This window comes from Schistocerca cancellata, chromosome 8 (assembly GCF_023864275.1).
Source record: "Schistocerca cancellata isolate TAMUIC-IGC-003103 chromosome 8, iqSchCanc2.1, whole genome shotgun sequence".
NCBI lineage: Eukaryota > Metazoa > Arthropoda > Insecta > Orthoptera > Acrididae > Schistocerca > Schistocerca cancellata.
This window is the reverse complement of record NC_064633.1, coordinates 23,113,393-23,128,633: the sequence shown is the minus strand read 5'-3', so window position 1 is coordinate 23,128,633 and position 15,241 is coordinate 23,113,393. Positions and strand designations below refer to the sequence as shown.

The following is a 15,241-nucleotide window of genomic DNA, read 5'->3' as shown; positions in this document are numbered from 1 at the left end:
ATGCAAAAAAAGTTAGTACAATATTAGCTGTAAAGCAAAATTTGAGAAATTATAATTCTGTTATAAAAGGCTGCAAGAAAAACACTTTGGTTTTTTATTATTTTTTATTTTTATTTATTTTTTTAATAATTCCTCCCACTTTATGTCACCCATTACGTAAGAGTTTCTTTTGGCATCAATTAGTGAAATGTCACAATGATATTGGAAATGTTGCTCGCTGTGGCATTGTTTTCTCTAGAGGATGAGGGAAGGATAATCTGGCACCAGATGTGCCCCCTTAGAATCTCTGTGGTGTAACATTTTATTAGCTATCAGTTCAATTTATGAAACCGAAGATTATAGCTCAGTGTTACACTTCTTTCAGATAATTAATATGAAGTGTACAACATGTAAATTTACTATAAAGTTATAATATTAAGTTATAGTACTCACATTTCATTTTCTTCAGATATCGATAATTGAGATGTATTTTCCTGTAAACTAATAATTTCTTAGTTTTTAATATGAGAGACATTTTTGTAACAAACTTCTGAAATGATAGCACAGTAATTGAATTTTCACTTGCATTTTAATGAATATTTAGCAAATCTTCTGAACACAAAACATACAAAATTGTTCAGAAATGGACTGCTTAACAGCTGACACTGACAGTGGCACAGTGTATGCTGCCACTAGACTATAAATAACAGACAGCAGTTATATTATGCTTTTAAAAATTGATTATTTTCATTCATACTACAGTTTCAGTTATATAAAGTGTTATTGAAATGATTATGAATGTAGGCTTATAATTTAAAGGTACAGTTTTATAAGAGTTCAGGTACAGAAATAAGCTTTGTAAAGATTGGAAATATGTTTTAATAAATGGAATTTTGATTAAATTATCTCTCCATAGAAAATTTTAGTAAATGTGATTAACAAACAATTAATTTGAGAAAAAAGTAATTTCTTTTTGATGACAAAATTGATTTCGATGCTGACAGTCACACACGATCTTGTACAAAAGCTGAACAACGTATTGCAGTCAGATATTTGGTTAACATATTTTTAATCTGATTTATGTTATCGTATTATGTCCTGGAACACTCTAAACAGTAGTTTGATTGTCCAACAGTATGCTTTTTGAGTATAGTATTTTGATGTTTCACTAGCTTTACTATACTAGTGAAACATCAAAGTTGTGAAAGTACAATGAGCAATGCGAGAGCACTGTCAACACAGCTGATGTTCAGGCCCCTGCACTGCTAGCTGTATAGCATAGCCACAGGCACCGATTGGTTGGCATGTGGTGCGTGGCCCATGCCTAGTGCTGAGGTGATGACAGCAGTGCCTGCAAATATTAAGACCACATAGCAGCTGCCATATGTCAGTGATTTTTGGTGGTTATTTGAACTTGTCAGGCTGGGATACTAGATCCCCCCAAAATGGGTGTGTAGGGCCTGAAGGACCCTGGATGATGTTCCAGAAGCTGAACCAGTGGCGCAGTTGGTGTCCTGGTGGAGGAGCCCAATAACTGGGGGAAGGAATGCAATATGTCAGGCAATGCGCTGGGAAATGGCAGAGTAAGAGACTACTGTTGAGGGGACTGATGCTGTGATGAGGTCGCAGCCTCCATACCCGCATTCATAGGAACTGCTGACAGTGCCCTGGGGCTCAAATTGTATCTGTGTGGTTGAGAAATTTGCAAGGACAGACACTCAAACTCCGAGTGACCCACCAGTGGTGGTGCAGTCAGTATGTGAACAGAGTTGGTTGGTCTGCCAACGTTCCAGACCGCTCAGAGTATCAACTGTCATAAGGTGCTGCCAATGGGTGACCACCAATGTAGCCAACATCGATGAAAAGTTTTGCTCTGCATGTATGTACCCAGACCACTGGGTGGAGGGGGGGGGGGGGGGGGTTCATCCAGCTTGTCAGATCCAGACATAAACAGGCTTCCCACTTCCCAAAGATTGGAAATATGTTTCATGCAAACAGAATTTTCATTAAATGCATCTCTCCTTGGAACATTATAGTAAATGCAATTGATAAACAATTAATTTCAGACAAAAATAATTTTCTTTTCAATAAAAAAAAAATTGATTTTGATGCTGACATTAACACATGATCTTGTATAAAGCTGAGCAATTTACTTGGTCAATATAGCTGGTTACTTGTTATCTTGTTACCTTCTGGAACATTCTAAACAGTAGTTTTATAAAATATGATAATATTATGATATCCAACCAGCTAAAGCAACAGCAGAATCATGAATAACAAAAGTTAACAGTAGTAGTGGGAAAATACTGGAAAGTAATTTTATTACCAAAAAGTTTAATAGGTAACAAAACACACTCACATGCACACACACACAAACACACACACACACACACACACACACTATCAAAAAGGAGCTTATATCTTCCACCTTCTTTTCTGCATAGTCATAAGTGTTCTCAACACCTTTCTCCCGTCATGATACCAATTTCACATGCCCTGTTGTTGTAGAAGTCCTTTAAGTTGGATTATAGCCACATGTGGACTGTTGATTTCACGTCCACATCAGTCGCAAATTGTTGGCCGACCAAGAATTTCTTCATGGGACCAAATAGATGAAAGTCTGACAGTGCAGGGTCTGGACTGTATGGAGGATGCTGGACGCTTTAGCACCTCACACACAAATTTTGCAGTTTTCTCACAAACAGGAGCATCATTATGGAGACGAGCATCGTCATTAAGAAGTTTGATACTGCCTGCTTTAATTTTGTGACCTTTGTCACGAAGGGCATGATAACAGCTTAACTAAAGTTTTAATACAGGCGGCAACATTCTCAGTGGTCCTGTGTTCAGCAAAGTCCACCAGTAACACACCCTGCATATCCCAGAATACTGTCACAAGCACTTTCCTAGCAGATTGAGTCACACTGATTTTTTTTTTTTTTTTCACTGGGGAACCAGCATGGTTCCACTCCATAGAGGCCTGCTTGGCTTTGGGCATGTAGTGGTATGCCCACAGCTCATCACCAGTAATGCATTAACTGATCCAAGCTCGTCTTGATTCGTTGGCCCCTGTGGTTGTCTGTCAGGTTATTTGGCTCCCAGTGAGCACTAACTTAATGAAATTTCAGTGTGTCATGAACAACATTGTACACTGTACCACTGGAAATGTTGAACTTCTGTGATAAGTTTTGCACTTGCACATGCTCATCATTCAAAATTGCTGCCTCAGTAGCTTCAATATGCTGTGGGGTTGCAGCTGTCACCAGCAACCTGGAGTGTGGAGAATCATTAAGGTTCACACGGCCCTCTTGGAAGAGTGTGCACCACCTGGAGACATTGCCACTGTCCACATAGTTGCCCCATACATGCCATGCGTGTCCCTGTGAACTTCAATTGGTTTATGGCCTTCGGCCCACATATATCAAATGACACTTTGTTGCTCTTCACAAGTTGATGACAGTTAACATGTGCACCATGTTTGTTTCATAGTTCAGGGTTCTCTCACTAGGGCATCACATGAAAAAGTACCCTCTGTAGCGTAAAATTAAAACTGCGTGGTTGTGAAATTTCAACATTCCTGCTGTAATACCAGTGGAGAAAAAATTACAGTGTGTTGCTTTGCAGTCCTCCCTCATACAAAATATTATCCTATTCACAACCTACTGGTCAGGTTGTATAATAAACACAAGGATTGGGTGCTGCATTAATCCATACCATCAAATCACCCAACCCTGGTAAGACTGACCAAGGTTCTGTTGGGAGTTGACACAACATCACTTTTAATAAGAAGAGAAAAAGTTACAAATTTTGTCAAAAGACAATGGAACTAGTTCAGTTAGTGGAACTAACATTGTCAACATTCATGGGTCGCTCTGCAGCACTTCAATTCCATGTCCAGCCATTCTGATTTAGGTTTTCTATCATTTCCCTGATCGCTTAAGGTAAATGGGAAGATGGTTCCTTTAAAAAGACAGCAAATTACTGTTCCTGTCCTTCCCCAAACCAAGCATGTAATCCATCTCTGTTGATCTCATCATTAATGGGATGTTAATTGTCAATCTTCCTTCCTCTCATCCTTCTTTTTCCATGACAAGTAGAAATGATCTCTATAGGTTTGATTCACATACTTAGAAAACATCTAAAGTTTTTGCACGTACCGCATGTCTCATGGAGTTGTGATAATGCAGATATGAATTTCTTCATCACAACTGAATTGTTAGCAATGCATCTTCTTTATTACCCAAGACAAATTTTATAGTAATACTCTTGCATAAGTGGAGTGCATTATGTTCATAACTAGTGTGACCCATCCGTAGACCATCTAAGTTGCATAGTGTGTACACAGCAGAATAATTTTGTAACAGCTTCATACTTCAGTGAACAAGGCGCAGTTCATATACAATCACTTTTATTTTATTGTGAGATGATGATGATACTGGCTTTATCACTACTTGCAGTGTTGACTGCTGTGAAGTGTGAAGAAAGTGCCACCTGTCCGAATGATGAAGAAAAACCCAAAGCTCTTTGAATGAATGTTTCAAACAGTGATGAAATACTTTTCAAGTCCACACCTTGAAATTGTTCATAGATTTTTTCATACTTTTTTTGCCCTTGTTTTTATCCAGTGTTTAGATTCTAGTATTTTATGACAAAATCTACAAGGACTTAAATTGCATTGTGGGGGGACATCTCTTTTCCTGACACAATTTTGGATTAATTTTGTAACTTTTTCATGTTTCTGTGCTATGTCTTTGACGCATCATGAATATCTGGTGGCCAGAAAAAATATGTAATGAGGAGCTCTGGTGAATAACAAACCAGATACCTATAGAAGACCAGATACGAGAGAGAAAGTGGGGTTGGTTGGAGCACACCTTGAGAAAACCAGATGGAGCCATCGAGAAAAAAAGCATTGGAATGTAATCCACAGGGAACAAGGAAGAGAGGAAGACCAAAGGGCGCATGGAAGAGGACAGTGGAAGGGGAAGCAAAATGAGTTGGCAAGACCTGGACAGAATTGAGGCAAATGGCCAAAGACAGAGATGGATGGTGAGTTCTCCTGGATGCCCTATGCCCCAATAGGAGCCAAAGGAATTAAGTCAAGTCAAGTCAAGTCAAGTCAGTGCTATTGTGCTATACAGTGGAGAGTTCATACAAGCAATTTGATTGATCAGCGATGAGTTTCATTTCTGAAAGACATAATATATTTTTAATGGAACAGGGTGTAGTGACAATATTTTGCTTAGAAAAATCCTTGACAGGTGTAAATGACAAAGACAAACCTTCAGTTCTGCCATTTTACTCCAACCAATTTTTCAAACAAACAGATGTGATCATCAATAGCTAAGATGCATGTACATGTGTTTGAAACTTTGAATCAGTCTGTGAGGTATGCACAGGTAGCATACTTTGCTGCCCTCTTCCTCCAAAAAGGTCGTGTTCTTGGTTTCAGTCCCAGGTTGGCACGTGGGTTAAACTTGTCATAAAATGCGAGCTAAAGGAAAAAAATATTTATCAGTAACAGCCCTAAGGCTATGGTGAAGTCAAACTTCATGCTGTTTCCCTTTACTCAGATGTGCCAAGCCAAAAGCTCTCTGTGAAGTTTTGGTGGTCAGGAGGGAAACAAGGGAAAAGGTGACAGTTTTACATATTAGGAAAAATATTAACTTCTTTGAAAAACATTTGGCAACTACAGCAAATGAAGAGTAAATGAAGATCCATTTATCTCATGAAACAAACAAGTGACTCTTAGATGTGAAAAGGGAAAGTTCAGAAATTACTCTGTAGCACTTTGTGTGTGAAATCAAATGACTGATGTTTTAAGAGTGTGGCGAAAATAATTATGGAAATTTTTGATCAGTTTTTATTTTGATTAATTAATTAAAGTAATCAATTTAATTATTTTAATTAATTAAATAAATTATTTTAATTATTTTAATTAATTAATTAATATTTAGTCATGCTATGAAACATTTTATTAATGTGAACCAGTGGTCTTGTTACCAAATTATTTTACAGTGTTGGGTGGTAATGTCTTGGAGGAGTCTGACATTGCTTTTGTATGTGTTATAAATCAGTGCCATCATCATCATTAAATCAGATTTTGTCCAAACTCTCTTGTGAAAAATGCTTCCTGCTTGGCATGAGACCTCACTTCCCCATTCTTGTATCTCCCCCCCCCCCCCCCCCCCTCTCTCAACATAACCATAATTTGGTGTTCATGTGAAAATAATCTTGGATTTTGATAGTTTTTGTGCAGAACACTTTTGTGTTGAGTATTGCAGAATTAAGATCTTGATGCAAGAGAAACTTCATTACATTATACCTGTCTTTGTTGTTATTATCTGTAATTTTTGTTACTGCATTTTATGGTGCTGACCACAAGTGTATTGTTTCCAATAACAGGTTCCTTTGCTACCTTGCCGTGATTGCTGGGTGCGTTTGCTCGGTGTGGATCAAGTGCCTTGGGCTGTGGATGGCCCAGAGTGGTTTCTGCCAGTGTTGCAGCCACCTAGCCCACTGTGGAAACCACCTCCAGCCAAAATACTTCAGAGTGTGTTGGAACTAGTGGGTGGACCACAGTACTTGCTCACAACGCTTGGGCAACCTGTGTACTTGAATAGTGTTTGCAGAATCTTGCGGTTAGTTTCAGACATTTTACCAGAACCAGCAGCTACAGCATTTCTAGTAAGTATATCATCAATACCTTTATTATGTTGTTAGCCTAATACAAGACATTACTATTCAGAATAACTTGACAGCTATAACCAGTTATTAGAATTTTGAGGGACGGTATTTTGCTCCACTCTAGTTTTAGCCTTCATTATGGTCCTCTTTGTGTATGTATGTACAAATACCAGTGACACTGCAAGAGGAAAATTATAACAATCATTCAAAAAATAATGCAGAGTAAACAGTTATGAATGCTTTGACTGAGTTGGACTGCCACAGCTGTCAAAGAATGTGCATGATGCACAATTACGAGTTACAGCAGTTCACCCCTGAAGTGTATGTGGTGCAGTTGACTGGTGCAGAAATTTTGAGTTATGTGTTTTTTTATTGTGGATCCTCTTTTCATCAGATTGCGGGAGACTCTGGTGAAAGATCAAATGGTCTCCACAAATAGACTCCTTCAGCGTAGGAAACAGTCTCACCTCTCTCTTCTTTTTGTCTGTCTGCTCTTCAGTAATTCGTTGTGTGAAACAATACCATGTTCTACAGTTTATTCTTCTCAAACTTCCTAGAAATCACTTTACCTTATAAAGTTCCAATTCTAATATACACTTGTCGTTCCTCTGTCATCATCGTATTGAAGTACACTGAAGTTTGTATTTCACAGAGTCGTCATTTGCAGGTACTAGATAAAGAATGACTTTCAGTATCATAATCTTAATTGTGTGTTTCATTTTGGATTGCTGTCGATTTGTAATTACTTTTGAAATAATTAACCTATCATAAAATGCAAAAGATAATCATGACTTGCCAAATAGAGGTGCTGACTAGTGGCCAGTCATGTAGAAAAGACAGAAGAGTGCTTTGGTCAAAGCCATGTTTACATTTTCTTGTGGTTACACCAAAATTCATTTGGACAACATCTACAAACACGGGACACTGAGTTAAAAGTCTGAAACTGTAACTAAGTCCAATCCAAAAGATAAGTGTCCAATCCAGCATAACAGGAAAAATAAGCAGAGTGCATTGTGCCGATAACTCAAGGCCATTTGCCAAAGAAATCCTCATTCTTTGGGATGGCACATATGGGTGCATGAGCCAGCCCTGGTTTGTGCCAGTTGCATCTTGGAAGGAGGCAAGTCACTGGTTCTGCCATTTTCATCTCAGCACTGGCTGTGGAACCCACATGGAGGGTGGGTGGGTGGTCCCACAATGTTGTTTGCAGAGAGTAGCACAAGAGCTGAGCCGTGATGTGATGATGGAGGGTGCTGGTTAAGTGATGGTCAGATGGACTGCAGGCCTTAATGAAGGTTGTGGCGTCAGCAGTGTTGGATATTGTCTGGCATGCAGACACCAGTAAAACCCATCTCCATTGATGATGACATATGATAGCTGTGTATCTGTATATTATAATATAAAGACTAGATTAATGCCTACCTCTGGAACATTGTGCCAATCTATCCTGCAGCTTCCATCAGTGGCTGAATGAGGCTGCAGTGCTTTGTTACCTGGTGTAATTGCACCCCACAGAGGTCTATGTGGAATTTACTCACTGCATAGACTTATGAAGTGCCTCTTTTTTTAATCTGCGAGTATTTTTGATGGGCAATATTTAGAGTTTTTGAGATACAGGCAATGGAGTGAGTGGTTCTGTGTTCCTCTTTGTGTGTAACTCGGCTTCAACACCATGGATGTGACGAATGGGTAACTGGTATTGAAGACTGATTGAATGTGGGACTAAAGAGGCTGTGAGGAGTGATTGTTTAAAGTGATGAAACATACTTTCATATTCCAGAGGCCATAGGAATTTTACACCCCTTTTTCTGAGTGGATTAAAGGAGTACAATATATGGTCTAGGTGGCTTCCATATTGGGAATAAACTGGGAGCAGTAATTTACTTTCCACATGAAGGGTGCAGCTTATTTAAGCTCTTCGTTGGTGGCATTTGGTCAATCACTTGCATGTGCTTGCATGTTGGATGGATGCTAAATTTACTGATAATAAAGGTCAAATATCAAACTGATTTTTATAAAAATGGACATTTTTGCAAATTGCAGTGTCATGGAGAGATCAAAAGGCGCTTGGGTACACTTCCTGACACAAAAGAAAGCACCCAGAAGGGCGGGGTAAACAAAATGGAACTTCACAGGTTGAGAGGGTGAGCGTGTTATATCAGTAATTACAAAATCAATTCAGATATACAAAGAACTTGGCAGTATGAGTCTACTTTCCAGTATGACATTGTCTGGCCTGGATGCATGCTGTGATTTTGTTGGGAAGGATGTCATAAAGCCATTGTACCTTCATCTGAGGCAAGCTGGTCCTCATCTGTTGTAATTTGACCTCGATATCCTGGATCCTGACAATGGGACAGAGTCAATATCTGAGCTGGTTCCACATGTGTTCTATTGGGGACAGATGTGTGCATCTTGCTGGCCATGGGAATACATCATCATACAGACAATCAACAACAGCATGTGGCATATGTGGACTAGCATAGTCCTGTTGTTGAAAAAGGACACCACGATACCGTGACATGAGAGATAAAGTGAGTGCGCAGGATGCCTGTTACATACTGCTGTGCTGTCAAAGATCACTCAGTCACTATCAGCTGTGACCTGAAGTCATGCCCATTGGCTAACCACACCATGACACCAGAAATAGCTGCTGTGCCTCTACAAAATGTTGGAAGACTGGCCCCTCTCTCCAGGTTGCCAGTACACTTGCCAAAAATGATCATCAGGGATAGAGCAGAACTTCAGTTCATCGCTGAACTCAATGTGGTGCCATTCAGCAGCAGTCCATGTGAGATGGCACCTCTCCAAATACAACTGTTTGTGTTGCAGTGTTAAGAGCAGCCGATGCCTGGGGCAGTAACTCCCTAGCCCATTTATTGATAGTTTCCAACCAAGGGTGCAGAATGGACATAGAATGTTGCAGGGAGTCCATTACTTTTAAATTAGATTAGATTCAGTTTTCATTCCATAGACCCAAAAAATGAGATGATTCTTGTGGGTGTGGTACATGTCAGAAAGTATAACATAATACATTTGAATATAATACTTACTTCTGTGATCATTTGTCAGGAGATTGTTGAAATAGGCAAATACAATGCGGTAAACTGGAACAGCTAATATTTACAGAATTAACACGCTGTCAGAATGAAACGTTGTTATGCACTATTAATAAATTTATTGTACACAAAATAGGCCTACCTAATCTTGACTGTTGTGGCCAAGTGCTGTCAAAACTGAAATCTAACAGACATTTTTACTTAATCTGGCTTAAGATCTCTGTTAAGATATTCATCTATAGAGTAGAAGGAGTTGCCTATCAAAAAGTCTTTCAAACTTTTTTTAAACCATACTTTATCTGAAACAAAGTTTTTAATGGTTGCTGGCAATTTATTGAAAATGTGTGTTCCTGAATAACTGACCCCTTTTTGGACCATCGTAAGTAATTTTAGGTCTTTATGTAGATTTTTCTTATTCCTAGTGTTGATATTATGTATTGAGCTATTGGTTATAAATGGAGATGTATTACTTGCAACAAATTTCATTAAGGAATAAATATATTGAGAAGCAGTGGTTATAATACAAAGTTCTTTGAACAGGTTTCTACATGATGTTCTTGAATTTACACCACAAAGGATTCTTATCACGCGCTTTTGCAACTTTTGCTGGGTTGGATGAGTTGCTCCAGAATATGATCCCATATGACACAATAGAATAAAAGTAAGCAAAGTATGCAAGTTTTTTTTATATTTATATCTTCTACATCTGACATCATTCTCATTGCAAATGCAGACTTGTTTAGGCACTTAAGCAATTCTGTGGTATGCCCTTCCCAACTGAATTTGTTATCGAGTTGTAATTCCAGAAATTTAACACTGTTGACCTCTTCGATCTGCATGTCTTCATATGTTATACACATGCTGGAAGGAAATCTGTTACAGGTTATGAACTGCATATAGTGGGTCTTCTCAAAGCTTACTGACAGTGAATTAGCTTTAAACCACTTATTAATGTCAGTGAAAATTTGACTAACAGCTATTTCTAAATTTGTACTTGACTTGCTATTTATTGCAATGTTTGTATCATGTGCAAACGAAACAAACTTAGCATCTGGCAATGTAACAGATGAGAGGTCATTAATGTACCCAAGAAAAAGCAATGGACCCAAGATGGAACCTTGAGTAACACCACATGTAATTAATTCCCAGTCAGATAAAGACTGACTGCTTACTGCACAGGTATTTGGTAACGACACCCTTTGTTTCCTGTTTGATAGATACGTCTCAAACCATTTCGTAGCATTGTCGGTGACACCATAATATTCTAATTTACTTAAGAGAATTTAGTGGTTCACGCAGTTAAAGGCTTTTGACAGGTCACAGAAAATGCCAGTAGCCTCTAATTTATTATCTAATGATTTAAGTACATTATCACTGAAAGTGTAAATAGCCTTTTCTCTATCAGAACTCTTAAGAAATTCAAACTGTGACTTGAACAATACTCGTATATTATTTGCAGTCAGATGCTTAAGGAGATGCTTGTTCTGGGATGTCAGATTCAGATGTGAAGGGGTCACGATATGCTTGGTGCTCAGTGTGGCAATTCTCCCTTGTGGTGGTCAGGCATTTTCGACCAGAACCTTGATGTTGAGTATTCCTGCTCTAACATTACCATGCAGTCCAACGTCGGGCCGCTGTCACATCCAAATGGCCCAAAAATCTGAATACTGCAGGATTCAACCAGCCAATCGCATGAAGATGCACATTGAGCCCTCTTTCAGTATCTGCCATATGCTGATAACACTGCCTCATATTACTCTGTGTCCCTCACAGTGACAATTCTGACATTGTTCCCGCCCCTTATATGTTGTACCTGGCCTGATAACAACACTAAATGCAAACAATACTAATGCTTTTTGGTAGCTGTTCCACCAGTATCAGAGAATTGCAACTCTTCATCATTTACATACACACCAATGGTGCATACGCGTATAAAGTTACATTCATTTCTGACCATGTTTTCTGGGTGTTTCACTTTTTTGTCAGGCAATTTATATTGGCTAGCAATAATAATGTCAACCAACCCATTGTGACATCAACTGTTGAAAGTACTGCTGTAAGATTGCAGGGACACTTTAAATGGCAAAGGGCAGTGAACTTGTATTTGAGCATCCAATAGGTCAGTCTTATTATTATATTATTCTCCATTTTGAGTGCGAGGTGGGTTGATGTTGATGATGACCCGTCCATTCATAATTTCGAAATTTCCACATAATCCAGGATAACCATTTGATTTCTGCTCTGCCACCAGTGGGGGTTCCTGTGCACTGGAAATTTTGTGAGGCATCATTTTCTCATTTTGCATTTGATCTAGTTCTTATAATCCCGATGCAAACAACATAAAAAATGGTATGCAGAGTTCATTCTCCTCTTTGAATGGCACCTCATAGAAATAAGATTAACTCATTCATCTAATTAGAAATCAATTATATGGAAAGCACCTAGTCCGAATGTGTTTTTTGCCTCCAGTGGATCAGTGATAAGAAGGGACAGTTTCCTCATATGCTGATTGTATCTGACATCCATGTAATTTTCTCTCTCTCTCTCTCTCTCTCTCTCTCTCTCTCCCTCTCTTGCCACTTCAAGTTGGAATACAATTATTATGCTGATGTAAGACTGGTGAACCAAGGGCCATATATATTTCCAGTCAATGACAGATGTTGATGCACTTGTAACTCTTTATAAAAGAAATTATTTGCTTTCAATTCTGAAAGTCAATTAATGGGGTGTGTCCGTCTCAGGATTCCATGACATTTGTATCATGTGGACAGAGTCATTATTTCTGAGACAAGTGTGATTATGGCGTTTATCAGGATTGTCTAGGGACTCAGCTTCATATGTAGATCAACTGCATCCTCCGAAGAACAACATAAAGATAGGTATTCTTAAAAATATCTGTTTCAGTTACCTTAATGATTGAGAAAAAGTGATAAAGGCAATGCTCATATGGTCCAGAATTGTCTAAATAAATAGATAAATGCAGACAGTTCCAGACCATATCAGCATTACCCGCATTACCATTTCTCGGTCCATTAGGCAACCTAACGGATATAAAAGAATCTCTGTCTTGATCTTGGTCTACACAGGATGCACTGGGTCTGCTTACAAATGGAAAATGAGCATACGGCATTGTGGGCCGGGAGCCCCCCATTCGGGGAAGTTCGGCCGCTGAGGGCAAGTACTTATTGCATTCGATGTCACATTGGGCGACTTGCACATTGGAGATGGGGATGAAATAATGATGATGATAACACAACACACAGTCCCTAAGCAGAGAAAATCTCCTGCCCCGGCCGGGAATCGAACCTGTGCCCCTTGACGTGGCAGTCCACTGCACTGATCACTCAGCTAATGGGGCCAGACAAATTTGTGCTCTCTAGACAGTTCTGAAGGGAAAAAAAGTTGGTAACATGGAAATAATTGGTGTAGACTATGCAGCATTGCCTGATGTTGTGAGCTGTAGTAACATGGCTGTTTGCAGCTGTTGTCGTTGTAATAACTCTAACAGTGATGGGTTCATCTTGACATGTCATTTTGGCACTTGTATGTTGCAGGTACATTGCCTATGCAGTTTTCTAATTGCCACTGTTGTGTTGTGGATACAATACATCTGCCCAACAGCCACAAATGTAAGATACTGAATTATAAGTATGAAATTATGACTGTGCGCAGCCCAAAAGCCAATTTTTCGGAGTAACATGAAAGCTAGTGTAGAGTGCATCTCACAGCGAGGTCTGTTGTCGTAAGGTTGGTTAGCAGTTTAGAGCAGTACCTGTGACTATAGTCAAGTTTGCCATAGGTTCTGGAAATCATGGAAATCAGGGAATATCAGGGAAATTCAAATGTATCAGAGAAATCAGGGAAATATCAGGGAAATTTGAAAAAAAAGAAAACACCAGAAAAACCTTGTTTTTGTCTCAATAGATAAAATGATTTGTTTATTGAGACGTCATGCATCAACACTGGTTGGGTGCAGCTGAGCACGTGCGCTGCTTCTCCACTCGTTCATTACTACTGCTCCTCCCCTTCCAACCACTTCTCTCAGCTTGCAGTCAGTGCTGCCACCATTTGTGGCTTTTAGCTTAGTAGCTACAGATGAGAGGCAGGGAGGCAAGAGGAGTGGTTTGCTTTGATGTGATTGTTAGAGAGAGTAGACACTGTGGCCAGAGATGGCGGTCCTGTGTGTATTATGAGTCATGTCTGAATGATTGTGTGAATCTGTGTGTATTCTCATTTTCTGACAAAGGCTATGGCTGAAAATTTAGTTTTTGAGAGTGTGATTGTCTTTTCTATATGCCTGTCTGTGGCTCAGTGATCATCTTTATGGCGAGTTGCTGCCTATCCTCATTATTATTGATTCTCAGGGTATTTACCCAAATTATCTGTAAGAATGGATTGACCACTGCGGTCCCATTTCATCAACATGCTTGTGACTCAACATGTTTGTGACTCCTGAATAGCTGGCCCACATGCCGGATCTGTTTGTGTGTGACATAATGCAGTGGATTTTTGTGATTTATCCGTGGACCCAGGACTGCAGTGCTTCTCAGCAGGCCAAAGGCTATGAGCAATAGATTTCAGAAATTGCGCCTGTCTCACCGCAAGTACATTGCAAAGTGTGGTGTTTTATAGACATTTTATTTATTTAATACATTTTGGAACTTTGAAAGTAGTTTGTATATTACAAAGTACGGACAAGAAAAAGAAGAAAGTTATGGCTGTTGCTGGCAGTTTGTATGCTTTGTACTCAAATATTTCTCAAAAGATAAATCACATAATATCTGTAAAATAATAGATGTAATGCAGTGGGTAATAACCAACAGCAAAGAACATAGTAGAACCAACATTTTATTGGTGGACACCTATATTGTTGGTTTACGTAACTCTTCCCCATCATATATATTTCTTTCAAGAGGCCTATTTTTTTCTGAGGGTATTTCTGAAATCAGTGAAAGTATTTTAAATCAGTCGTGCGACTCCAAGGAAAAGTGTATTTTTGTCACCAGATGTGTTTTGTTTTATGAAATAAAATAACATCAGTTGTGTTAATAAAACACACATACCATTTGCTTTGCTTTCTCTGTCTAAAAACAGTTAATTACAAAAGATGTTGATCTGTACTTGAGATTTTCGCTCACATTAGGAAACTGCATCTGCTTGCAAGTTTTATTTAGATATTTCCTCGTTTGGCAATATCGTGTTTTGAGCCATAGATGCAAAGACGAATTGCCAACTTACGTCTTTACTTACCCTCAGATCTCAAAATTTGCCAGGGAAATATTCTAGAACTTGTCTGGAAATTAGGGAATTGTCAGGGATTTCACTTGGTGGTACTTGTGTTAACCCCGATACTGCACATACACACACAAACTCCAGCTGTTGTATTTCATTCCTTTATACTCCTGTTGTTGTACTTCTTTTGTTTATACCCCTGGAGAAGGGTCATACCACATGATGTGACTTGGCAGCTAGGGGTGTTTCGCTTGCAGTGTCGCTCCTGTGGGAAACCTACCACT

General features: G+C 39.0%; 1 protein-coding gene across 1 annotated transcript in view; it reads left to right on the top strand.

Annotated features, from left to right (window-relative positions):
* The window catches only part of LOC126094869 (nuclear exosome regulator NRDE2), a 190,092-nt gene that overhangs the window by 110,056 nt on the left and 64,795 nt on the right, over positions 1-15,241 (top strand). The window contains exon 9 of the mRNA XM_049909500.1: positions 6,385-6,666. Coding sequence (XP_049765457.1) covers positions 6,385-6,666 — 282 coding nt within the window. The remainder of the gene's footprint in view (positions 1-6,384; positions 6,667-15,241) is intronic.